The sequence below is a fragment of the Triturus cristatus genome, chromosome 5_1 (assembly GCF_964204655.1).
Source record: "Triturus cristatus chromosome 5_1, aTriCri1.1, whole genome shotgun sequence".
In the NCBI taxonomy this organism is placed as follows: Eukaryota; Metazoa; Chordata; class Amphibia; order Caudata; family Salamandridae; genus Triturus; species Triturus cristatus.
The window spans coordinates 303,846,934-303,873,898 of record NC_140587.1 but is presented as its reverse complement, the minus strand read 5'-3'; the positions used below and the strand labels follow the sequence as shown (position 1 = coordinate 303,873,898).

Here is a 26,965-nt window from a genome sequence, read left to right as displayed (position 1 = left end):
GCTGTCGAATTACCTCACGTCATCCTGCACAGCGCTTGCCCAATCTTCGAGGCACACCTACATTGCCCGTATCAGCAGGACCCGGCCCACTTAAAGCCGTGCTTGTATTTATTGTATTGTATTTATATAAGTACGGCTGATACGGGCGATCTCGACTACCTGGATAGCGGAGGGAGGATATCCGGTTTACTGACATTCCGACTTTTCCGACTGGGATACTTTAAACAAGATTACTGTAAAGGTTCTAAAATGAGTCCTGCTGAATTTTTTTGTGCACTGCAGTGAAAGTGCGTATCGTGTCCCTAACATAATGTAATTTTTTTTTTCTTCAGGCAGCAAATTACTCCTGTTTTTTAGGTCTCGCCTGAGCCAGCGTATGGGCTTGAAAAATCCGACCACACACTTTTTGTGTGGCCTAAAGCGTGCGGTTACGCGCACAGGTGCCATCTGGCTTTCCTCTCTCGTCATGGTCGCGGGCACCCTTACACTCGCGGGACGCTGCAGCTGCATTCACTTTTGCCGCCATGCAAGCGCACCACTCGCGTGCTTTTGAAAAAAAAATCCCTTTAGCGTACACGCACACAACTCCCGGGCTTGTTCTTACAGCTCAGCTCTGCCCCCCACACTCCTCGCATACGGTAAACATATAGGTCTTATCGTCTCTGTGCCTTCCATAGTCCCCACAACAGTCCGCATAACTTGCCTCTCTCCCAACCCACCTGTCATCGATCACCTCCTCTCACTGCTCGCATCTGTCCAACATGCTTTTCCTATGTTCCTCCACTCTCACCTCTGTCAGTCTCCCTTAGCGCTTCACTTTCCTCTATACGCCTGAAGCCTCACTTAACCTCTATACGCCTGAAGCCCTTTTCTCTCACCACGCTCCTTACATTTGTGGGATGCGTTTGCCTCTCTCCTCTACACTCCCCGTATGTTACTTTTTCTTTCTACATTTCTCTCACATTTGTCAGTGCTTCTAGCTACACCCCTTTCATACACTTTCCTCCAACACAGAACACTGCTCTCCCATGGGCCCCCTCCTCCTGAGCCCTCATCTGCCCAGCTGCTCGCCTCTCACCGTTCGCATCTGTAAATGTTTCTTCTTCCCGCCCCACACTACTTACATTTCAGAGTAGTCCTCTCCTTTCGACGCCCCTCACATGTCAACCTTTTATCACCTCTTCACATCGACCAATGGCCCTTTTATAACACTTTTTCAAACTCAACCCCTCTGTGACATCTGCCCCTGACTCTCCTTCACGTCCCTGAGCCAATTGTGAGGGACCTTCACTTTTGAAAAATGATCCTTCCTAGTCATATGCATCAATGTCTCGCTCCGCACACACTATACACACCTCTTCACATCTGTCAGTGTCACTCTAATCTTGCGCCTTCTTTTCCGGTTAGTTTGAATCTAAATTTCAGCATCTTCATTGGTGGACAAGGGCAGCGCACGACGCCTCCTCATTGGTCCGCCTCTCCCATTGTTTTACAGCCACAGTCTATAAAACAAGCATTGAAAATACAATAGGTCTCGCCTTTGATTAAGTTAAAGCCATTTGCTTTGCTAATAGTATTGTATAGCAAAGCAAATGGCTTTAACTTAATGGAAGGCGAGACTTATTGCATTTTTAATGCTTGTGTTCCTTGTGGCTTTTCCCTTTGTTGTTGTTTCATCCTATTTGCTTGCAAGCCTGCTTCCCGTTGCAAAGCCCAGACCTCTGTTATTTTTTTATATTATTTTGAAAAACATTGTTTTCAGGCTTGTTGGGTCAATTGTATCAACTGACTCAGAACAGTAACTCAGACTTCACCTTGGCAAACCTAAGCTTAGCCGCTCTGATTTCTATCGCATTAGTTTATTCTTCTCCCTCCTTTCTTTGCTGTCATACACTCACTCCTTCAGCTGATCTGTCTTTCCCACCAACATTTTGTCTGGCTTCTATAGCGCCTTCATCCTGCTCCAAGTCAAGCCCTCGCAGCACTATATGTTGTGTCTCCTCCTCATAAGCACAATAATTATTTACCGCAATGCAACAGCAGGCTCTTAGGTAAATAAACAAGCATTGGCATAGCCAATAGGTCTCGCCTTTGGGACCTTATAAGTGTTTTGCCATGCAACAGTTGATGTTGTTGCACCAAGGATATTGTGCTGCATAACTAAATACTTATAAGGTCCCAAAAGCTAGACCTATTGGCTATGCCAATGCTCGTTTCTGTTGCGTAGTAAAACACCTCCTATCTGCGCCACAGACTCCTACTCCGACATGAAGCAGTATCCTAAGCACTGCATGCCTGTTAATGGCTGCACAGTGTAACCCGATCCTCACAGTGGTGCTTTGAACAAGCACTTACTCTGCCTACCCATTGTCCCACCCTAAGGCTGTGGGATGCAGGACATTGCTTTCCTGTGTTAGTCATGCCAAATGCAGTATATTTGTTTTCGGATGACAAATGAAAAATACAAAGGGAAAATGCACAGTTAGTTTTTAGAGATATATAAACATGTAGGATATCCCACACGTGTAAATGTATAATCTAGTGTTTTAAAGTAATCTATTACCAAACTGACAAGCGATCATAGTTGGGAGGGTATAAACGTTCATAAAACATCAGAACGAATTGTATGGCTAAATATGATTACAACGAGGCATTCTAGGGGGCTGAATTCGGAAACGAATCATCTTGTTAAATTCTGTGCCATGACACGGCCGCAACCACCACTACATTATTATGGTATTTTATACAGCACTTTATACTATGGGTCTGTCATTTCTAAACCCTGCAAGTTACAGGTGTTAACATTATCCAATTTGCCACTCAATTTAGCAGACTCTGGGACACAAACTTCTGACCTGCAGAGCACTGCATGTTTCAGCAGTGAGCGTTCAACTCACTGACCTATCCTGCGGTCTAATATAATTGCCAACTACCTAAAATGAAGGAAGCAGAAGTGAAATGATACTCTTGGAGACATGATGACTTTGCGAAGATGATGCACAGTGCAGCCTTACCCCGCGCCGGTATAGCAGCCTTCAGTTCAGTGCACAGGGTGCAAAACTACAGAAGCCACACAGATTGTGGAGGCGTCTCTCGTCTGCTCCTAATGTACTGCCGTCTTACCCCCTTACGTTCATTATGTTGTAGTTGATAATGCAGATCAATCAAAACATCTCAGGTTTATAGAACTTAAGGCATCTGATATTAAGTGAAGGTATGTTTTACCTTTAGGCTGGAGGAGCTTCGTATTATATTTATTTAAAAATGTTAGAACAAAAATATTTCACAGCCTTTTCTAGAGGCTGTCCATCTCTATAAAAGTATTGCCTGAATATGTGGCTACCTTTTTCAAATATCTCCTTGGAGAAAAGTAATCTTCTAAAAAAGCCTGTATAAGGATGCAGTGGATGTTCACCATATGTATAGATTTTGATTATAAGATCATAGCCATTATCTTTGGAGTTAACATATTTATTCATGTTCGCAAAAATAGAACAGTTGAAGTGTTGAAGTAAAGATAAGACTTGGTAATTGATACACAAAAACGCTTAACAAATTGCCATGCGAACTACATACGCATTTTAAACTATTTAAAAGACTACAACATTATATGGATTAAAACTTTTTCATTGAAAGGGAATAAAACTGCAGATATCTTTTTTTTTATGTGCATTTTGACTTGTATCAGTCAATTTGGCAACCATGTCCCAGTCAGAGTGCTGCAACTTTTTTTGGGCGATCAGTTTGCCTTTTATTTTCTTTAATCGTAAACATGAATCTTTCAATTATTGGCCAATAGGTATTTTAATCCAATTTGATACAGTATGAATTAACTATCCTTTCTAAAATGTTTTTTTTAAAACACATAATGAACTAGCATTTTTTTAATATTATGTCTTGAATTTTCGTACATAAAACTGAAACTGCAGTCCCTGTGCTGTTAGAAAGTTTCTACCACTCAGAATATTTAGGACACTCTTAATTTTACACAGTTTTTCCTCCTTTTTGTTCTTTTCTCCCTCAAATCCCTTCTACTCTCATTCTATCCTCTGTTCTGCTCTCTACTTGTACAAACTCATTGCTCACCATTTGTTTTGCTAATTTCTATGTTCACTGTGAACAGAATCACGATAACATATTATGCACATGATGACTGTATATTTATTAAGACCGTTAGTCACTGTTTGAATATGACGCCATTCATCTGCTTTGACATAGTTCTTGCTGTTAAAATCGCTTTGTATTTTTTGAGACAATCACACCTCACGGGCTCATGATCCATCCACAGGTCGATACCGTTCTTTTTGTCTTTATCTACATATTTGGGTATGTCACCCCAGGTGTAGTTTACACTTGAGTCACTGTGTTCGCCTAGCATCAACATTTGTTTTTTTAGTTTGTAACAGTGTCTGATACCCTGCCATTGTACATCCTTAGCCCTGAAGAAGTCGTGGGTCCTTACCCTGACGAAACACGTGTTGGCTGGGCATCTGATCTGCATTAAACAAAGAGAAAACGCAACATTGGATTACTGTCATAATAGTGTACAAATGCATGTTTGAACCTTACACACTCAGTATTTGTGCTGCTAACTAGGATTACGTGTGCACAGGCCACCTGTACCAATTATCCAGTGACTTTGTGTCCGCCGTGGGGGTTCAGGGTTGTCCCCCCCCCCCCCCACCCCCCCTCCCCGCTTGTGGCACCGTCTTTCATTGATCATTGCTTCATACGCGAGTGCACTGGAGCAGGCGCCATCGCATACCGCATCCCCTTCCTTTCCTTGTTTCAAACCGTTCTAAGTCCCCTGCCTCCTCCGCGTGTGTCTCTTCCCTCGTAAGATGATTTTTCAATGGCTTTCTTCATGCATTTTTCTTTTTCCTTAACTCCTTTTAACCAGCGTTTCTTCAAGCGCAACGGCTGCAGTGTAATATGAGAATCATTTTGAAAATAGCTTTAGTTGAATTTCTTTTCCGATGCATAATTGACCTAAGTTCAGGCAAGTGCTATTGATTAGGACAAAGACTATAACTTGTTTGCGCTAAGAATACCATTCAAGATAATTATTTGGACAAACAAAGGAAGAATATACATCAAATTAATGCACAGTGCTACTCTGCGATGGCTTTTTTACAGACCTGTTCTCTATTGCGGCCACACAGTGTCTGCTGTTCTCAGCGATGCTGTTCTTTAGTCTGCTGCTTGCAACGCAAATGGTAGCATGTAGTCAGTATGTTGACGGCGCCTCCCTGCTCCTGTGCGTGGTGATTGCTCACCTGAAACTGCTGAGTTACAAGTAAGAGACAGGCCTCAGGAGTCCATGTATTGAGGAGCACTGGGACATCGCAAATGCTGCTTAGATGCTACTACAGCCAGGTCGTGCGCTCTGCCCCCCCTACAACACATGTGGTGGGCAGGGGAGATGTTTTCCATCCTGGGCTGTGGCGTTCTCTGCCTAGGGGCAGAGGGTGGATGGGGGCTGAGGGATAGAACGGGGCAATGGTGTACCAGGATTTGCAAAACCACCCTGCCTGGAGCCGATCAAGCATGCCAAGCTCTGCTACAGAGCAGCACTGAAGGTTTGTACCTGGACCAGAGGCGACGCCACTCTGGCAATGAAAAATAAAGATGTTGCTTAACCTCTTCTGTGCCCATGACGAGATAGTCTCGTCATGGAGCACGGTCGCGCTGTGCCCATGACGAGACTATCTCGTCATGAACCCCACCCACTAATGTAACGCCCGGCACAGGAGGGGGAAAGGGCGTGGCACAGAAGGGGTTAAAGGTCAATCTAATAGATAGACCCCTTTGTCACAGTGAGATGGCACCCTGCATCATACTATACAATGAAGTAAATACTGTAACAGGATGTACTAACCTTCCGTGTATACTCCTAGATAAAGCACTCCGTTACCTCACGGTCTAGTTAGCACAATATAAAACAGCCAAATAAGTAAATAAATAAATACAGCTCACCACATCTTCATGTGATAACAAAAGTTGCCACTATATATTTTCCAGCTTTCATTCAACGAAAAGCTTCTCTCAAAAACCACTAAACACCTGGCTCATGCAAGAATCTTTCTCTTAGCTTACACTATAGAGCAATGCTGGCAAAGTTCCTACCAAACAGACGCATATGCATTACATGTCAAAGAGTACAGCAGAGCTACACGTGGATTCGTTCCAAACATGCTTATTCACAACACCGCAACTTCTGATGGATACATCTGCCTGTGGATTCCTCACCTTATGAATTTCCCCATGCGCAGCATTCCACTGAAACTTTTCTATATAGCTCTCCCACGTCGACGAGGACACCACATTGGAACGGCTCTGCACGCGACTCCGCGTGCCATATCGGAGCCATAAGAAGACTTCGCCGGCGGGCTGACATCTGTTCCCTTTTTTCCGTGCCATTAGACGCGTAACGTTTTTTGTCCAGGGCTCTCCTTTTCTGGAGTTTCTGTGTTGCAGATTCTTCCTGTAATTGTAGCAGTGTCATGGCTAACCAGAAGATGCCGGTTTTAAGCCTTGTAGGGAATGTGGGGGTCATATGTCTTTCACTGACCTCCTTGAGGATTGTTTATGGGGCCTCTCATCGACCACAACATCGAGGGGTGTTCGTCATGGAGACGCATGCATCCTAAGGCTTTGAAAGAAAGAGAGGCCAAGCTGTTTATGGCTATGGCAAAAAAGCAGAAAAGGGGCCGGAGGAGGTCGAGATCCAAGTCGCCGACGCCACATATCCCAAAGTTGTCGGTGCCGCAACCAGAGCCAATTAGACTGCCTACTTGAGTCGTTTCTGAACCGTCGGTACCGGATCCATATCCACGCTTTCCGGATCCAGGTACGGATTCATCGCATTTCCTAAATGTGATGTTTAGCATGTTTGCCAAAGCTGCTAACCCTGCTGGTGTGCCGGTTGGCCCCATGGGACCGCTTTTATTAACTTTGGAGGATTGCTACCTCACTTCACACAGACACTTTTTATGCTTTTCATGCCAAGGGCCCCAGGGAGTTAACCTCTCCCGACCCCGATTTCTCGATGCCTGTGCAAACCCTGGATCGAAGAGTGCAGTTGGATGGGTCTTCTCTGGCGCCATCTGGCTCTGATGCTGACTCAGCCTCGCCCGGCGCCTTTGACGATTCCTGTGGAGCCTCCATCGACGTCCGTCCCGAAGTCACCTGCGTTGTGTCTGGGGCCGCCGACTCCGGTCCCTAGGATGATATCCAGAAGGGAGGCACAGAGGCTGCTGGAGGAGGAAGAATATCCTGAGCAGCAGCAAGAGGCTTAAATGGGTGAGATTGTTGACCCTATGCAGGAATTTGACAGACTGCAGGAGGCAAGTAGATTGGACACATCTTCTGAATGGGTGCTCTCTTCACCAAAAGGGTCTACCATTGCAGATGGTAGAATAATAAGAAAGGCTACTGAATTTGTCGTTACCTACTGCAGAGCTTAAATCAAATATTTTAACAGAAGTGCTTCATTCTCATTCTTTTCCTTCAGAACCTCTGCTTCCCTTTAATGAGGCGTTGACTGAGCCCATTTTAGAAGTGTGGCAGAAGCCAATGATATAAGTTGGCTCCTAGATATCCTGCTTTCCTTTCCATACATTCATCTCCTGAGAGCTTAGTAGTCCAAGTGTCATGCTCTACTAAACAGTCTGCAGGCTCTTTCCCGTCTGCACCTGCAGATAGGGAATCCAAGAGGATGGAGCAGTCAGCATAGAGTGTGTTTCCTTCAGCCAGTTTGGCTCTGAAATCGACAATTGCGACATATCTGCTGGGTCGCTATATCCACGCTGTGATAGATTCAGCAAAGGAGGTGCTCCCCGGGTTTCTGGAGGATGTTCAGGGACATTTCGCAGAAGTTCTATCAGACACCCAAGCTGCGGCCCGTCAAGTCATTCAGTCAGGACTTAATACTGCAGACTCTGTCGCCAGAGTTATGGGTTCCTTTGTGGCAACCAGGAGGCAAGCACGCCTAGTTAAGGCGGTCTTGGTTTTCAGCTGATGTACAGGCAACCCTATTGTACTTGTCTTTTGATGGCTCTCGACTTTTTGGTGCCAAAGTGGACTAGGCGCTACATAGCTTTAAAGATAGTAGAGCCACAGCAAGATCATTGGGTCTTCAGTCCCAGCCCAGAGGTTTTGCTTACCACAGATTTCGCGGGTTTGGCAGGACTCCTTCCTTTCAAGCCAAACAGCGTCAGCAGTTATAACAGCAGCTACAGGCCGTACAGAGAAAAAGGTAGAAGTCGTCTGCGAGGCACTGCGCGACAGCAAGTCTCCTCCTCCTCCTCCTCCTCCTCATGCCCCCTCTCCTGTCCCTCCAACTGATATCACAGGGAAGCGGCTCTAGATCCTCCATCCTAGAGCATGTTGGTCCTATGGAAGGATGGGTGTCCCATTTTTTACGAAATTGGAGGTCTGTTACTTCAGACCTTTTGGGTTTTGGATCACGTAGAAAATGGGTATGCCCTTCCCTTCCGGGAGTTTATCCCTCCTTTTCCCCCTCACCAAGGTCGGTGCTCAAAGGACCACCTGTTGATTTTACAACAGGAGGTTCTATCTTTGCTGCAGAAAGGTGCGATAGAGGTTGTTTCGGAGCAGGAAAGGGGTTAGGGATGCTACTCCGTAGGGCCATAGACACTAGATAAGGGACGTAAACTGTCTGCTCTCCCTTGCTGACTATTAATCTGAGAAACCTGCTGTAGTGCTGGCGCTTTGCGAGCGCTGGGTACCTGGAATTACTGGCCTCTGGCATTTTAAACTTCCCTCGTTTTGCTATATTATTTAATTTTTATTTGGAATTATTCCCTGGTTTTAATCTGTAGGTCCCCTGCTTGCAGTATAATTTGTTTGGCTCACCGCTGTTGGGCGGGTCCACCTCCCGGTCGCATTGTAGTTGATAGGGCGCCATCTTGGGAGTACTAGGAGCTGAGCGTGTGGCTTGGACGCTCTAGCTCTCCGTAGGGCCATAGACACTAGATAAGGGACGTAAACTGTCTGCTCTCCCTTGCTGACTATTAATCTGAGAAACCTGCTGTAGCGCTGGCGCTTTGCGAGCGCTGGGTACCTGGAATTACTGGCCTCTGGCATTTTAAACTTCCCTCGTTTTGCTATATTATTTAATTTTTATTTGGAATTATTCCCTGGTTTTAATCTGTAGGTCCCCTGCTTGCACTATAATTTGTTTGGCTCACCGCTGTTGGGCGGGTCCACCTCCCGGTCGCATTGTAGTTGATAGGGCGCCATCTTGGGAGTACTAGGAGCTGAGCGTGTGGCTTGGACGCTCTAGCTCTCCGTAGGGCCATAGACACTAGATAAGGGACGTAAACTGTCTGCTCTCCCTTGCTGACTATTAATCTGAGAAACCTGCTGTAGCGCTGGCGCTTTGCGAGCGCTGGGTACCTGGATTTACTGGCCTCTGGCATTTTAAACTTCCCTCGTTTTGCTATATTATTTAATTTTTATTTGGAATTATTCCCTGGTTTTAATCTGTAGGTCCCCTGCGTGCACTATAATTTGTTTGGCTCACCGCTGTTGGGCGGGTCCACCTCCCGGTCGCATTGTGAGTACTAGGAGCTGAGCGTGTGGCTTGGACGCTCTAGCTCTCCGTAGGGCCATAGACACTAGATAAGGGACGTAAACTGTCTGCTCTCCCTTGCTGACTATTAATCTGAGAAACCTGCTGTAGCGCTGGCGCTTTGCGAGCGCTGGGTACCTGGAATTACTGGCCTCTGGCATTTTAAACTTCCCTCATTTTGCTATATTATTTAATTTTTATTTGGAATTATTCCCTGGTTTTAATCTGTAGGTCCCCTGCTTGCACTATAATTTGTTTGGCTCACCGCTGTTGGGCGGGTCCACCTCCCGGTCGCATTGTGAGTACTAGGAGCTGAGCGTGTGGCTTGGACGCTCTAGCTCTCCGTAGGGCCATAGACACTAGATAAGGGACGTAAACTGTCTGCTCTCCCTTGCTGACTATTAATCTGAGAAACCTGCTGTAGCGCTGGCGCTTTGCGAGCGCTGGGTACCTGGAATTACTGGCCTCTGGCATTTTAAACTTCCCTCATTTTGCTATATTATTTAATTTTTATTTGGAATTATTCCCTGGTTTTAATCTGTAGGTCCCCTGCTTGCACTATAATTTGTTTGGCTCACCGCTGTTGGGCGGGTCCACCTCCCGGTTGCATTGTAGTTGATAGGGCGCCATCTTGGGAGTACTAGGAGCTGAGCGTGTGGCTTGGACGCTCTAGCTCTCCGTAGGGCCATAGACACTAGATAAGGGAGTCATGGCTTCGCGCAGCGGACTCGCGCAGCGGGCTTGCCGGACTTCCGCCGGAGTTACGCCTGAGTTCAGCCCGTCTGCGCCCGTCCGCGCTGAGGACGTGCTGTTGGGCGGGCTGGCCGACCGAACTCCGCACTGCCCGCCACAGATAGTGAGGATTTATTCTAGAGGTGAGTTACTTTCCTTCAGGCCTCGATCGTTAGCTTGCCATTTTTCCCTCTCCCCTGAGGATTTGAGATCTTCCTCCTATTGTCGCCTTTGTGAGGCGTTTTTTTCTCCATCTAAGGGATTGGGGGAGGTTCTGTTAATCTATTAGCTAGTCGGACTATTACACAAACCAAAAAGGGTTTCTTGATTAACGCTAGGTCGCTTATCAAGAATAATATTGCGTTCCATGAGTTCGTCACTGATAGGCAGCCAGACTGGGTTTTTGTTTCGGAAACCTGGGCCTCCGACTCCTCTGGTCATGATTTATTACTGGCTATTCCGGAGGGCTTTACGATTCATAGACAGGATAGAGTGGGACGTAGAGGGGGAGGGCTGGCAATTTTGTGTAGAGCCCCACTCTCCTGTGTGACAAAGACTGTCTCTGAGCCCTCGGACTCTTTCGAAGGTATGTATTTTTGTATCTCTTCCTCACCTACAGTTTCTTTCACGGGCATTCTCGTTTATAGACCGCCTGGTCCCAGAACGAGTTTTTGCTCCGATTTACTTCGAATTTTAGAGTCTTATTTTGGTAAGTCGCAGCTCACTATTCTGGGGGATTTAAACTTTCATTTGGAGAATTTTGGAGCAAGTGACACACTTCAGCTGATTAACTCGCTAGAAGCTTGTGAGCTTAACCAGCTGGTGAAAGGCCCCACTCATCGAGCGGGCCATACACTAGACGGGGTCTTTACTAATGACCCTAGACTTTCAGCTGGCTCTCCCATTCCCTTGGCCTGGTCGGATCATCTGGCTGTACCCCTTGAACTCACAATTCCTATTGAAGACCCCCATAGTTATGCCATCAATAATAGAGTCTGGAAAAGGAGTTATAAAAATATTACCACTCAAGCCCTCGCTCCTCTGATAAAAGGTTCTGGGGCCCTGTCCTCACGAGATGTTAACGTGGCGGCCCAGGAGTTGGCTGATTCCATTAGCAGAGCGGTTGATGTGCTTGCCCCCGCTTCTTTGCGATATGTGGCTCGTCGTAAACCCTCAGCGCCCTGGTTTACAGAGTCCCTAAGACTCCTCAGACAAACCTGTAGAGCCAAGGAGAGGAAATGGCGTAAGTCTTGGGATCCTTCTGACAGAGAGGATCACAAGCTGTCTCTACGAACTTATAAATTTAATGTGATCAAGGAAAAACAAGTCTATTTTTCTAATTTGACGGCTTCCCTCTCTTCGTCTAAAGAATTGTTTAAAATAGTTGACTCTTTGTGTTCTTCTCAGTCACCGGACCCAGTTGTGGACTCGCAGGAGCTATGCAACAATATTTCCGAATTCTTTTACAAGAAAATTTCGGATATTCATCAGGACTTGGCAACTCAGAGGATTCTATCAGATGATAGTTCCCTCCTTGCGATTAAGGCCGCAGAGTCCTGGAGGAAGGGACCTAATAGTAAGCTCCTTACTCTTTTTCCGCCGCTCTCTCTTGAGAGTCTCAATGCCCTTCTTGATAGGACTAAGTCTGCTTCTCCTGCTGATCCCTGCCCCTTAAGAGTCCTAAAGGATTGCAGGACGATCCTTCTGCCTCCCATGCTGGAGGTGATGAATGAGGCCATAGCCCAGGGTACTTTCCCTGTGACTTGGAAAAAGGCTATAGTCAGACCTCTCCTTAAAAAGCCTTCCCTTGATCCGGGAGTACTGAAGAATTTTCGACCAATCTCTTTGTTACCTGCTCCTGCCAAGATGCTTGAAGCACATCTCAATTTCCATCTATCCACTTTTCTTGACTCCTCTGAGTTTCTTGACAGTTCACAGCATGGATTCAGGAAATTCCACAGCACTGAATCTGCTCTGACGATTGTGGTAAATAACATTCGCTGCAAGGTTGATGGGGGTCAGACAACTATTTTAGTTCTCCTGGACCTTACCGCAGCGTTTGATACCCTGTCTCCCTCCATCTTAACATCTCGGTTAAGGGAGGCAGGGGTGGCTGGGCCGGCTTTAGGCCTTCTTGACTCTTTTTTACATCTGAGAGAGCAAAGAGTCATGCTTGGAGACTTCCTCTCCCCTGCTAAATCTTTGCAATGTGGGGTGCCTCAAGGGTCTGCTTTAAGCCCAACTTTATTCAACTTTTATGTTGCCCCCCTTGCTAGGTTAGTAAGATCTCAGGGGATGGAGGTAGTCTCCTATGCTGACGACACACAAATCATGGTGTCCCTAGCCCACCCTGTCAGTGTTTCGGCGTCCAGTTTTAGGTCCTGTATGCAGTTGGTCGCGGACTGGATGGTGTCAAACTCCTTAAAACTGAACCCCGACAAAACGGAGGTCCTTGTCTTTGGTAAAGACCAAGATATCTGGTCTAGTGATTGGTGGCCTACATCTTTAGGAACCTGCCCTTCCCCTGTTAAGTCTGCTAGGAACCTTGGAGTCATTTTTGATACTTCATTGACTATGAATCTCCAGGTCAGCAGGACGGTTTCTACATGTTGGGGTGTCATTATGACCCTAAGGAAAATTCTTCATTATCTCTCACCATTGGCACGCAAGCAAACTGTGACTGCTCTTGTTGGCTCGAGGTTGGATTATTGTAACGCACTCTATGCGGATACTAATAAACATCTCATCCAGCGCCTTCAGGTCGTGCAGAATGCTGCGGCTAAATTCGTTTTGGCTCTTCCGAAAGATTCCTCTGCAACTGCTGCTAGGAAGCACTTACATTGGCTCCCCATCCATTTCAGGATTACTTTTAAACTTCTCTGTCTTACGTACAGAGCTCTTTCCGCTGGCCCTTCTGATGCTCTGGGGTCCCTTCTGGTACGTTATATTCCTAGCAGATGTCTCCGCTCTTCAGAGGCTAATCAATTGGTAATCCCCCGAAGTAAGAAGGTGAGATGGGGTAGTAGAGCGTTTTCCATCGTTGCTCCATGACTTTGGAACTCTCTCCCTTTGCAGATTAAGTCCCAACCCTCTTTGGTCCTTTTTAGGAAAGCACTCAAAACCTGGTATTTTGTGAAGGCCTACCAGTAAGTTCCGAGTTAGTATTGTTTGGTTAGGCGCCTTGACCCCCATTGGGCTTAGTTGCGCAACACAAATCTGCTTCATTCATTCATTCATTCACTTCCGGTATTTCCTGATTCCCAAAAAGGATGGTCAACTGAGGCCGATTCTAGACCTCTGGGTCTTGAAGTTTTACCTCAAGCAGAAGAAATTCAAGATTTTGACCCTAGCTCAGGTTCTTCTGGCGTTGCTGCAGGAAGACTGGATGTTGTCAATCGATTTGCAGGATGCGTATTTTCACGTACCCATCCTGATGTCGCATCGGAAGTAGAGATCTCAACACTACCAGTTTGCAGTCCTTCCGTTCGGTCTTATATCCGCACCACAGGTCTGGATGGTGGAGGTGATAGCAGCACATCTCAGTAGATCAGGGATTCCTGTTTGTTTTTCTCTATCTGGATGACTGGCTGCTCAAAGCAAAATCGCCGGAGATGGTGCTGCATCAGTTGCAAGTAACAACTCGTCAGTTGTTCGACTTGGGTTTTTCGATACACGTGCCAAAATCTCACCTGGTGCCCTTGCAGCGCAACCTGTTCATAGGGGCAATACTGGACACTACTGTGAGTCCTGCCATCCTGCCTCTACAGAGGATTAAAGATACCCAGACTATGATTCCACTTTTACAGAATGGAGGGGCTGTTACAGTCCGGAAGGTCTTGCGCCTGCTCGGTCTGTTCGCTTCCTGCATACTGTTGGTTAACCATGCACACTGGCACATGAGGGCCCTCCAGTGGTGCCTCCGCACAGCGTGGTTTCAACCCAATAGAGATCTCCAAGAGGTGGTCAGAATCTCCAGAGACACTGCAGCGGAGTGTTTCAGACAACCTGTTTCAATGGAAGCCGTTTCACCCTCCTTCTCCAGTGGCAACAGTGATAACGGATGCTTCCACTCTATGGTGGGGAGTTCATCTGAGGGATCTGGAGGTCAAGGGCCTTTAGTCTCCAGAGGAAAGATTGTTTCACATCAATCTTCTGGAATTGTGGGTGATATATTTCCTTCTTTCCCTTCGCGGTCAGTCGGTTCAGGTCCTGACGGACAACACTACCATGATGTGGTACATCAACAAATAGGGAGGAGTAGGGTCGTATTGCCCCTGCAGAGAGGCTCTGTGGCTCTGGTTCTTAGCTCAGGGCTATCAGTTTTGCGTGATTGCGAATAATCTGGCTGGAGTCCTTAATGTGCGTGCAGACAGTCTCAGTCAGCAGTACTAGGGCGATCACGAGTGGCGTCTCCATCTGGAGGTGGTCCAATGCATTTTCAGGATGTGGGGGTTTCTTTGGTTGGATCTATTTGCCACTCACAAGAACGTGCACTGCCCGTCGTCTGTAGTCTCTAGTATCCAATGCGGGGAGTATTGGGGGGATGTGTTTCAGTTCGATTGGGGCTCATAGCTTCTTTACGCCTTTCCCCCCATACCCTTGATTCGTTGAGTTCTGAGTAAGATTCGCCAAGACCGGGCCCAAGTCAAATTGATCGCCCCGGAATTGCCAAGAAGGGTGCGGAACACAGACCTCCTTTATCTCTCATGACACCCTCTGCTCCGCCTCCCTTTCAGGGCAGACCTCCTCTCGCGGGGGCAGGTTCTACACCCCCGCCTCCCAGAGCTTGCACCTTCATCCCTGGAGAATGAACGGGGCAACCTGAACTCTTTCTCTCTCCCGCTGGATGTGGTGGATGTTATTTTATCGGCCAGAAGACACTCCACCAAATCTCTCTATTCTGGTATGTGGGCTGATATACCTTGGTCACAATTTCAATAGGATCAACACCAATAGAACACATGTGTTTTAGATGTGGTAGCTAAGTTCCTAGCAGCACGTAAAACATTATTTTCAGGTTTTCACCTTTCTATGAGATCACCCATTGCTACAAGCACAACTTGAATAACTCGTTAGGGATACATCTATTCCAATTTTGACTAAACGCAAACATTCCCTATCAGAATATTGTTTTTCTCGGTCATCCTTGGGTGGCAGGGAAATATCCTTAGTGAGGATGAAAGGGTGTTTTCTCTTCCTTTTTTTCCTACTTCATACTTTGCTCTAATAATTACATGGGGCAGAATTCGTGCCCTTCAATGCTATCAAGTCACTGACACACAGGGACTAGTTGGACCATTCCCAAGCCTCTTCACTGCTACCGCCAATCTGACGTTCCAGTTCTCGCGCCGCTGGATGACATCCAACACTGGGGTGCAGTGCCTGATGAACAAATGAGCGAATGCAGTCTTCTAAACTCCTCTCCGACAGCCAGTCGCTTACCATTGCGACGGACGGGGGCAATAAGCAGGGGCAGCTACCAGCACCAGCTCTTGAAGAAAGAAAGGAAGCAGTACGAGTATTACCTGCTTGATGTATCAATACAAAGTCAGGACACACTTTGCGAGTATGACCTCCTACTCTGCATGAATAGTACGATCAGAGAAGTGGTTAGCATAAGAAGCATAAGAAGGCGCAAATCATGAGATGCCTTTGAGAAAGTACAGAAAGTATTAGTGATGCAAGAACTTTGGAACTTAAAGCACTATAAGGCAACTTTCCAGCAACAACCAATTTTATCGACGTCATTTTAATTTTCCACAAATAAAACTGAGTAGCAGTAGAAAAGCTGTATTTCAGGGTTATACCCCATAAAACATAAACAAAGAAATAAAAAAAAAAAGAGAGAGATTAACGCCACTATCAAGGCAAACTAAGATACGTATCATGGTGAGCACTGACAAACAATATTGAATGGGTATGGAACAAACCAAGTTTGTGTTTGGCTTTACAATTCCATATTCCAGCTGTGTGACACAGCTGAAAGATAGTCCCTCATTTTTCTTATGAAGAGGCATACCACAGTAATGATTTCCTCTCACATTTTTAGAATTCCCACCTTTAAGGAACGTTCTTCTTTAGAAAATGGTCACCATTTTATCGGAGCTCAGACCACTAGCATCAGCTGCTATTGACTAATGAACTTTCTACCTGCGTGTGTGACTTCAGAGGATGCTCCTCCTCATAACCAGGATGAAATAACCCACAGTCAGGGTAAGGAGAATGGCAGAGGGTTTTCTAGCTAGAGTGCTTATGCTTTAACGAGACTTTACGGATGGCTAGAAAGTCCTGTAAACGCTTAGAGAGCAAATGGAGGCTGGGCTTCCTAGACTCAGCTAAAGCGGCCTACAAGCTCAATCTAAAGCACTATCACTCACTTATAAAGAAGACACGGGCTGCCTTCTATACGGAGAGGATTGAGCAAGCAGATAATTCCTCTAGGGAACTCTTCGGTATTCTCAAAGAGCTATCTTCACTAGAGAGAAAAGATGTGCCGGCCTCAAGTTCAGAGGAGTCTTGCAATCAAAGTGCCGACTTTTTCGCTGAAAAAGTATTAAAAATCTATGACACCTTCCCTGCTGATGCTCGCAATGGCTCTGTATCGGGGAGCATTATCGAGCATCAGCTGATTTGGAGGAGGACACGCTGACATTAACTACCTGCTTGGCCACTTGGTAACATTGAAGCAGAGCAGACCAAGAGCCCTGTAGTCGTGGTCGCACCCGCCGCCGTGCCCTTACATCGCGCGGCCGCGGAGTGGTGCGGACTACAATTCCCAGCCTGCCCAGCGACTCCGCCCACTGCCTGATTCCCGCGCCGGAGGAGTTGAAAAGAGGGCAGCTCCCACTGGGGAGCGGGGGAGCATTAAAGAGCATCAGCTGATTTGGAGGAGGACACGCTGACATTAACTACCTGCTTGGCCACTTGGTAACATTGAAGCAGAGTAGACCAAGAGCCCTGTAGTCGTGGTCGCACCCGCCGCCGTGCCCTTACATCGCGCGGCCGCGGAGTGTTGCGGACTACAATTCCCAGCCTGCCCAGCGACTCCGCCCACTGCCTGATTCCCGTGCCGGAGGAGTTGAAAAGAAGACAGCCCCCTCGCCTCGCGGACGCGCGCGGGCGGGGCCGGGCTGAGCCCGGGCAGAGGGCGGGCCGTCTGTGGCCGTCCGGGGCCGGAGGAGGCAGGGCCGGGCCATATCCCTTATCGCGCTCCCTCCCTCTACCAGGCACTATCCTGCAAGGCAAGTACGCAACCGCTGCTACGGGACCTGGGACATTGAGACTGTTGCAGCGGTCGCTGCCATATTGGTTGTATCAATTGCTTATTGTTGACTGTTTCCCCTGTTGTTAAAGTTCTGTATCCACCTTGCCCCATACACTGGTCCGAGGTAGTGGTGGGAGATCTCGGCCGTGCGCAGTACCGCCCCTTTGGTCCTCATTAAATCAATAGTTGGTCCACTCATTACATTAATATCATGGTAAAGAGTAAGAACCCTCAGCCCAGGGTGGAGGGAGGGGTAAAGGGGACCCTGGACGCCTTTATTGTAAGAGCGGAGTCCCTGTTAGCTCATGAAATTTTACTGACGGAAAAGCGGCTCTCTTTGGACTCTTTAATAGCCAAGAAACGGTCCTCCTTGGGCAACTTAACCCTCAGCGTAACGCCGGGTGGAGTTCTCCCCAACTCCCTGCTGGTGGCAGACCCTAGCCCACGAGGGACTCTAGATCTAGCAAGCCCGTCTGCTATAGTTATCTCCCCCACTCTCAGGGCGCCGCAAGTAGCTGGCTCGCTACACTCTGACACTGTGTTAGGAGAAGCAGAAAGGGGGGGACCCAGCGAACTTTTAACAGCACCAGACACTGAATCTAAGCAATCGCCCACCAGGGAAGTGGTAACTCGATTGAAAAGATCTCAATTGCAGGCAGACCCATTAACCATAGGAGGGACGCACACCTCTAACCCCTCGAGTAGGCCTAGCCGCAGAGGACCAACTAAGGCCACCAAGAACCTCGAGTGCTCTAAATGCCCAACTTGCAAAACTACAAATGGGTCTACAGGGCTGCATGAAATCATTCCAGTACTGGAAGGGAAATTGGAACAGCTCCTAGTTCAACATCTAGGCCCAGTATTAGCAGCAATTTCTAGTTTGGAATGCACATTAGGGAGGTTGGCAGATCCAGTCCCTGAAAAGCCAGTTGGGATCATTCCACAGAGGAGGCAAGAGGGTGGTGGGAGCGAAGAGGAGTCACATAGGGTTGCCAGTGATAAAACGGTCACCATCAATACCGAATTCGAGCCAAGTAATTGCAGGGAAGCCGTTTTAGAACAAACAAACACTGGTAATAGGCACTCTGGACAAAAAACTAAGGGTAATATGCGGACTCCCCCTGATCCAAAAACCGCTCCCTGTGGCCCAAAAGAGAACGCAGTTTGGCCCAATATTAGTAACAATACTGTCTGCGCTCAGAACACCCCAGGCCTCCCGATACTAGATTTACCCCCCGCATCCAGTCCTTACACGCTAGTGTTAGTAGGTGTCCCGGGCCTTAATAAAGATGTTGAGGAATCAACTAGCACGCTGATAAATAAGACCTTACACTGAGTGCGAAATAAACCACATGGGATGAGGCTCCAACATAGGCACATCTTAATGGCCAGGAGGGTGGCCTGGATTGGGAATAGCGCAAAAAGATTTACAGGTGACTGTATTATAGCTAATTTCAAATACCCTGAGATGGTGAGAGACCTACTTGATAACCGACACATGGATGGGGGTTTCGGGTCAAGTATAACGATGTTACCCCTGCATTTCTTCTATAGGAACAGTGCACTTGAAACTGGACAGGGATGGCGGGGGCCCTAGGATCCCAAAAACCGGAGGGAGGTGGCACCTGTTCATGACACAAATAGATTTGCTCTGCTTTCTTGTCCGTCCGTATTGGATGAACAGGACTGACTGATGGAAATAGGGAATATGGAGCCTGAGTTGGCAAATCCTACCCCGGGTAATACCGTAGATTTCAAGGGGATCCCAGAGCAAGCGGCAGCATCCGTCCCCGTGGTAGAGCAAGGGACGGAAATGGAAGCCAGGCCAAACACGCCACACGGTCTGGACAAGAGCCCCCCCCCTAAGAATGATGCCTAGCACGATTAGGGGTATAGCTCCAAACCTTAGGGATCTGGGGATTATTTCCTGGAATATTTCAGGACTTGCAACCAAGATCCAAAATATTGAATGGTTAGCCTTTATAACAAAATTCCAAATCATTTGCCTACAGGAAACATGGGAAACTAACAAAACTGTCCCATTCCTGGAAGGATATAAATTGTTTTTTGTGCCAGCCCGGAAATCTAATATGGGAAGAGCCAAAGGCGGACTAATAATGTATGTAGCGCTGTCATTGCAGGGGAAATGGCAAGATCTGGGGTGGGACTCCGGCTGCCTTCAGGGCGTAAAACACTCATCGGTGGGCCTAAAGCTCATTTTTATAAATTTTTATAACGCGGGACAATCCTTAACAAACTTGATGGAGTTAGAGGAAAGATTGGTCACCCTTCAGAACTCAGGGGATGAGGGCTATCAGTTAATTCTCATGGGCGATTTTAATTGCCACCAGTGCCCACATCTGAAATGGGAAGGTGGCTCTTGGGATAATTGCCCTTCTATTAAAGGTTGGCACCTGGAGCACACCAGAGAGGGTCTGTCCCTGAGTACAATACTGAGCGAGTTCGCCCTAACCCAGGCAATGGACCTGATTGATCTGGGGAAGTCTGATAACATAGCCCCTTCCTCTAAGGGAAGAGGCTGTAACTCAGTAATAGACTATATTTTCATTTCCACTGTCCTAATAACTAGAATAGGCCAGTTTACGATAGTACCCAGCGCGTTTAGCGATCACAATCCCTTGGCCATGTCACTAGTGGATATCTTTCCAGGTACTAAAACAGACAGAAGGACCACTACGGGTGAATTTAAGGCAAAGGATCAAGGAAGAAGAATTAAATGGGAAAATATCGATGGGGAACAACTCCATAGAGCACTCCTTGCCAACGCCGAGAATCACTTGTGGAGATGTTTAGACCTCACTGTTGAGGGGACGGACCTGATTGCAGCGTTTGAGGGCACCGCACAGCATATAGACACTCTCTTAAGAAGCAAACCAAGGCCACAGGTAGATCTCTGCCCTAGATGGTTCGACAAGAACTGCTCCAGAGCCCATAGGGACCTAAAATTGGCACTATCAACTGCCCCTAGGAACAGAGGAGAGATTGCTGATTGTAGGGCCCGGTACAAAAAGGCAATTAAGTCGCGAAAAAGACTCCTACAAACAGAGGCCTGGGAATCCTTGAGAGAGGCCGCGGAGCTCCATGATATGACCAGCTTTTGGAGGATTATAAATGCTCCTTGCTTTCAACCCCCGAATAAGCCTCAGGTCGCTTCCCACATCTTGCCAGATGAATGGATGGCGCACTTCAGTGGCCTATACAATCGTGGCGAGCCTGAGGAACTGCCAACTATCGGCACAGAATCCCTTGGTGGTGATTGGTCACAATTTACGGTCCAGGAGGTTAAACTGGGAATTGAGGGCTTGGTGGTGAGGAAGGCCCCAGGACCAGATGGGATACCCCCTGACCTCTTCAAAAGCCAGGTAGACCTCTGGGCCCCGATACTGACCAGGGTGCTGAACACAGCTATTGAAGCAGGCATGCCCAGATCCTGGTCCACTATCGTACCCATATTCAAAAAGGGCAATAAAAACGACCCGCAGTGTTATCGCCCAATCTCCCTCATTGATGTCTCGGCAAAAATTCTGGGGAGAGTTGTTTTAAATCGTCTGTTGACTTGGGCCAATGATAATAACATCATCACGGATGTGCAGTACGGGTTTAGAAATGGGCGTTCTACCACTGATCAGTGCCTCAATCTGTACCTCCTGGTAGCAAAGTACACTGTGGCCAGGGAAGGCACTGTTTATCTGGCTTTTATGGATCTCTCAGCAGCATTCGACTGCGTGAACAGAAGAAGGCTGTGGGAGATCCTGGATGTGCTGGGCGTTGAACCGGGCCTGATCCATATCTTACGAACACTTCATTTAAACACCACGGCACGGGTCAGATTTGGCGAGAGGGGGGAAGTCACAGAGGACTTTGGGTGCAGTGGAGGGGTGAGACAAGGGTGTATCCTTGCCCCTTTTCTGTTCTCGCTCTATATTAATGGGCTTGATAAGGCACTTAGAGAACTGGAGGCCGACTGTCCCTGCATCGGGAGGAGAAGTATACCAGTCCTCCTTTATGCAGATGACGCGGTACTCCTGGCGCGCACAGGAAGGAGCTTGCAGACTCTCATCAGCGGCTTTGTACGCTTTATGGCAGACTTAGACTTAGTTCCCAACCTTTCAAAATCTTATGTCATGGAAGCAGGCAAAACTCCTTCAAGGAATTGTACCTTCTCTATAGGCACCCATAAACTTGAGAAGGTAAAAACCTTTAACTATCTGGGGATCATGTTTGACAAGGACCTCTCCTTTAAACCCCTTGCAAAGCATAAATGTAGTCAATACCCGAGAGCAGTAGGGTCAATCATGAACTATGCAAGTAGACTTGGACGGTGGTCGCCTAATGAAATAGTAAAGTTATATAGGTCAGTTTGCTGTGCTAAGACTCTATATGGAAGCGAGTTATGGGGTTTCATAGATGTAAGTAAAATCCAAGTGGAAGAAAATAAGTTCCTAAGGAGACTCCTGCAAGTGCCCCAATGTATCCCCTCACATATTGCCCATGAGGAACTGGGCATTCCCCACCTCAGTGACAGGATTCAGCTCAACCCCATAATTTGCTGGATCAAGATCTGGATGAATGCCGAGGCATTGTTAACTAGACAAATCTTGGAGGATTGTGTGAGGGGGGGACAAGGGCTTGCTAATACCCTGGCTTAAATACGTCAGGGATGCACTAGATTCATTGGGCCACGTACCTTTTTTTAATAACCCATCCACATTGGCCAAAAAGGACCTGGGCCTTGTAAAGGCTGACCACCTACGATATATAGCCAGGGCCAGAGAAGAAATAGAAGGGCGAAAACGTAGTGTCTGTGACTATCAGCTCACAAAAACTTCTGTGGGGATGGAATTCTACCTGTCTAACACATATAACAAACAGGATAGATTCCTGATGACTAGATTTAGGTTAAATCTTTTGCACCACATTCTGTCAGTCCCTGCCGGTTTTGTAAGCGATGCTAGGACAAAAGGGTGCTGCGGCTGCGATCTACGATCTCCGCAAGACACCCTACACTTCGTCCTACTCTGTCCCTTTTACGCACTTCCAAGGTCTCGGTTTCTAAAAACTGTCTTAAAACGAGCCAAAATTAGACAGGCCAAAGTGGCCCTCTTGTTTCTTAAAATGTCGATCGATCCTTTTGTCTTATTTAGCACTGTGCACTTTTTGCGACTTGCAGTTAAATTAAGATTGACCAAAGGAGAGGCCCACTGAAGTAGACAGTGGAAAATTGTCTGGGACTGATTGGACGCATATAGATACATTTTACTTTTTTCTGATATAAATGACTGTCGTACACAAAGGCTTACTGTATTAGATTGCCTTGTTTTATTCTTAACTTGTTTGTATATAGGGATTTTTTTAATCATTGATTTTATAGGGAATGTGTATAATTGATTTATATTACTCTTAATGGATTGTACGATTGTAGCATGAACTGCATCTTTTATGGATATCTTTTCTTATCCGAATAAAGATTATTGATTTGATTTGATTTGGCTCTGTATCTCGAACCGAACAAATACTGGAGTGGAGGGAAAACCGCCTCTCACAATTTCATCTTCCCTCTCTAGAAGAGCTGAAAACGGTAGCTCTGAGCATAAAATCAGGCTCCCCAAAAGATCCATCTACACCAAAAGTGATTTGCATGGGGATAGATACCATACTACCCTCTGTCCAACAGCTGCTAGAAATCTCCTTTAGGGAAGGGCGGGCCCCAGGCATGTGGAAGCAAACAATTGTTCTCCCCTTGGAAAAAAAACGACAGCAGTTTGGAATCAACTGGAGAACTTGCGGCCGGTCTCATTGCTCCCTTACTTCTCAAAAATAGCTGAATAAGTGGTAAATTCACAGCTGGCGGCACACATCAATAAACACAACCTTCTACATCCCACTCAATCAGGTTTTAGAACAACCTACTCAACAGAGTCGGCACTGCTCCATGCTACTGATGCAGTGCGTAGGAGGGTGGATGAAGGTCTGACGACTGCGCTGGTCCTTTTGAACCTTAGTGCAGCCTTTAACACGGTGTTCCAATAGCTGTTGCTGCACCAACTCAGAAGGGGGGGCATGGAAGATGCTGCCCTTAACTGGATGTATTCTTATCTGCATGGCCGTAGCTTTCAAGTTACACAACCTCCACACACCTCCAAACACATTACTTTTGCGCAGGTGGTGCCTTAAGGCTCAATCCTGAGCCCTACTCTTTTTAATCTATACGTCGCCCCCTTAGCTAGGATTGTGAAAAAACACGGTGTCACAATAGTGTCATATGCAGATGACATGCAGCTAGTGGTCACCCAGGCTCCGAATACGGTGCTAGCAACCAGTAGCTTTGCAGACTGCTTAAAAGATCTGGCCTCTTGGATGACAGTCAATTTCCTGAAACTAAATGGTAATAAGACAGATACTGATAGTAGGGAACACTCCATCCATTTGGTCCTCAGCCTGGTGGCCACCAATCTTGGGCACAGTTCCCACCCCTAAGACAGAGGTGAAGAACTTAGGAGTCTAAATAGATTCCACCCTTTCCTTTGAGACTCACATCAAGAAAGTTGCAGGCAGGTGCTTCGGAATCCTGAAGACTCTAAGGAAAACTCTCAACATTCTCCCTGTGTCGGCTAGGAAAACCCTGACCCATGCCCTCGTTACAGCACGATTAGATTCTGGAAATTTGCTGTATCTGGATGCAACAAAAAAGGGATTCCGTAGGCTGCAGTGTATCCAGAATGCAGCAGCTCGCTTGGTCCTGAGTCTGCCGAGAATAGCTTCCTCAAAGAAAGCGCTGGACTCACTTCACTGGCTGCCCATTCAAAAACAGATCTTGTTCAAGGCACTATGCTTCTGCCACCGTACCTTGCAGGGCAAAGACCTACTATACTTACGGGACCTTTTGACTCCCTATAATCTAGAACAGCATCTTAGATCCACTGGGACTCACCTGGTGAAAGTTGCCAGGATAAAGAAAGCACAAATGGGTGCCCATCCTTTTGGCTACCTGGCACGAAAAGCTGGAACGCCCTACCCCTGCCCCGCCATGAGAAACCATCAGAGAGCCTCTTCCGTAAAAAATTAAAACCGTGGCTCTTTCAACTGTGATTGTTTTTTTTTAGTTCCCTATGTCCTCTAATGTGCTGATTACCGAAGTTGTGAGATAGAGAAAATAGCTTGGGGACACACCAGTGGTGTAACCAGATGCTCTACAAATGCAGAATAAATAAAATAAATATATACTCACCCCTCTTCTTTTTTGCTATGTGCCTTTGAGCATTGGCACAACTTTCTTGTTTGCTTTCATGTTAGGGGTGCATGAAATATTATGATGATTAAGCATATTTTTTTTTGTTTCCCTAGATTTCACAAATCACAAACTCATGACCCAGTGATAAATGACATTGTCCCCTAATTAAGGCCTTGTGTGTGTGAGAGTATACATTAGTCAGGTAAGGAACAAGTACAGCCCTGAAGAAGACCTTTGACCCATACAAACAACATATAGGCATTTCATAGGATCCATTAGTCAAAGGGCTCACTGGACAACTTCCTCTCTTTTTTTAATCTTAGCTTGGAACCCTTAATAGAAAACATTTTAGGCTTATCTATAAGGTAATAGCTTCTGGATCTCTTTATCCAATGTTGCTATCCGGAACTTTCTCCAAAAGAAGGTAGAGTCTGTCCAGGTAGTACCATCTTACCAGGATAAAGTTAGGTTTCTGATGATGTAACATGTCACAAAAGATTGGGCGAGGTTTCCTTATCCAGAAAGACTGGATCCTTTAGGACCTTGCTAGTCCCCTGTTGATGCAGGTTGCCACAGTCTTTGGGAGGTACAGTTTAGATAGGGAGGTTGTGCGGGGGCTTCCTTAATTCCAGTCACCCCTCCCCCCCCCCCTTTGGTAGAATAACAAGATAATGAAACCAGTTTTATTAATAATGGCTATTGATAATGGCTTCTTCTGACAGCCTTCCACAAAATCCTCATATGGAATGCATTTGTAACAAATAATTAACTTTTTCTTCGTTTACAGCCACTTCCACAAAGTAATATACGCAGGTTTTAACGCATATTCACCTCAGTGCTACTGCTGGTAATCTTTTTTAGATATCTGTCGACATCAGACTTCCTCAAAGTGCCTGCAATAGTGTATATTTTTTGTTGTGCTGCTTATTGATATTTGTCAGACTATTAGTCCGATATCAGCATAATGAACACTTCCAGTAATCCAAGTGCCATTTAGAAATTCCTAAAGATTCTTTATCTTATTACTTTTTTTGTAAGACTGAGCCATATAGTTGTTAATATTGATAAAAGAACTTCATGATTTTAAAGTGCAAAACACAAACTTCATGTTATCTAATGCTTGATCATGTTTAATTACGCAATATCCGTTTTTTATTTCAGGTTCTTGGAGTATTAAGTCAAGATGGGATAATGCGCTTTATCAATATAGAAACCTACAAAGTCCTATTTGATATTGGCAGCCATGATGAGGGGATCAGCACATCATCAATTAGTCCAAACGGGCGATACATTGCTTCTGTAATGGAAGATGGTAGCCTGAACATATACAATGTACAGGCATTGTCCCAAGAAGTAAATAAGGTACAATTTAACAGAACGGACATCTGTGTTAATGTTTTTATTTTTGTGCTTATTTGACGTGCGAATATGTTGTAAAGTGTTCTGCCTTTAATATATTGATGTTTGCTTGGCAATGTATTCTCTGGCTTGTTCATGTTGGGAAGACATCTGTTTACAAGATGATGGTGAAATGTTTCTCTAGAATTTGAAACAAAATCAATGTGGATTCCACTATACTTAAAATTAACTGCTTTGTGGTCTCATCTTCTTTTTCATGTCCCCATGTTCCTTCTGGACAGCTAATGCTGCCAAAATATCTAGCTAGGGAATTCATGATATTAGGGATGGATTTTCCTTTGAGTGTTTATTTAATCATCCGGGGTTTGTTCCATGTGGCTTAATCTAACGTGTGTAATTTGTCATTGAGCTTGTATGTGATTTGTTCGTGGCAGGCTACTTAGTGGCGTTTGCTTGGCCATTCTTACCCAGAAGTTCTTAAAGCTCCAGTGAGGTGCTCTAGGTGGCTTGACTTATTGTGAGTGACACAGATTTCATATCCAATAACAGTGCACACTTTACAAGCATATTCACGTCATGGTCTTCCAGGAAGTGAACAAGTCTGTGAGAAATTGGGTTGTTGATTTAGGGGGGTGTGAACTCTTCTCAAGTAACAGCCACATGATCAGGGTGAACCACAAAAGTCACCAAATTAACCCTTTTGTAGCTTTGCACAAAAGCGTTCAGGCTTAACTTAGAGGCAATGTCTAAAGTATTTATGCGG

At 46.2% G+C, this 26,965-nt stretch overlaps 1 protein-coding gene across 2 annotated transcripts in view; it reads left to right on the top strand.

Annotated features, from left to right (window-relative positions):
• Positions 1 to 26,965, top strand: part of TBC1D31 (TBC1 domain family member 31) — an 834,080-nt gene that overhangs the window by 279,456 nt on the left and 527,659 nt on the right. For both annotated transcript variants that reach the window (XM_085605032.1, XM_085605033.1), the window contains one exon: positions 26,005 to 26,205. In XM_085605032.1, the coding sequence (XP_085461158.1) occupies positions 26,005 to 26,205 (201 nt within the window). The remainder of the gene's footprint in view (positions 1 to 26,004; positions 26,206 to 26,965) is intronic.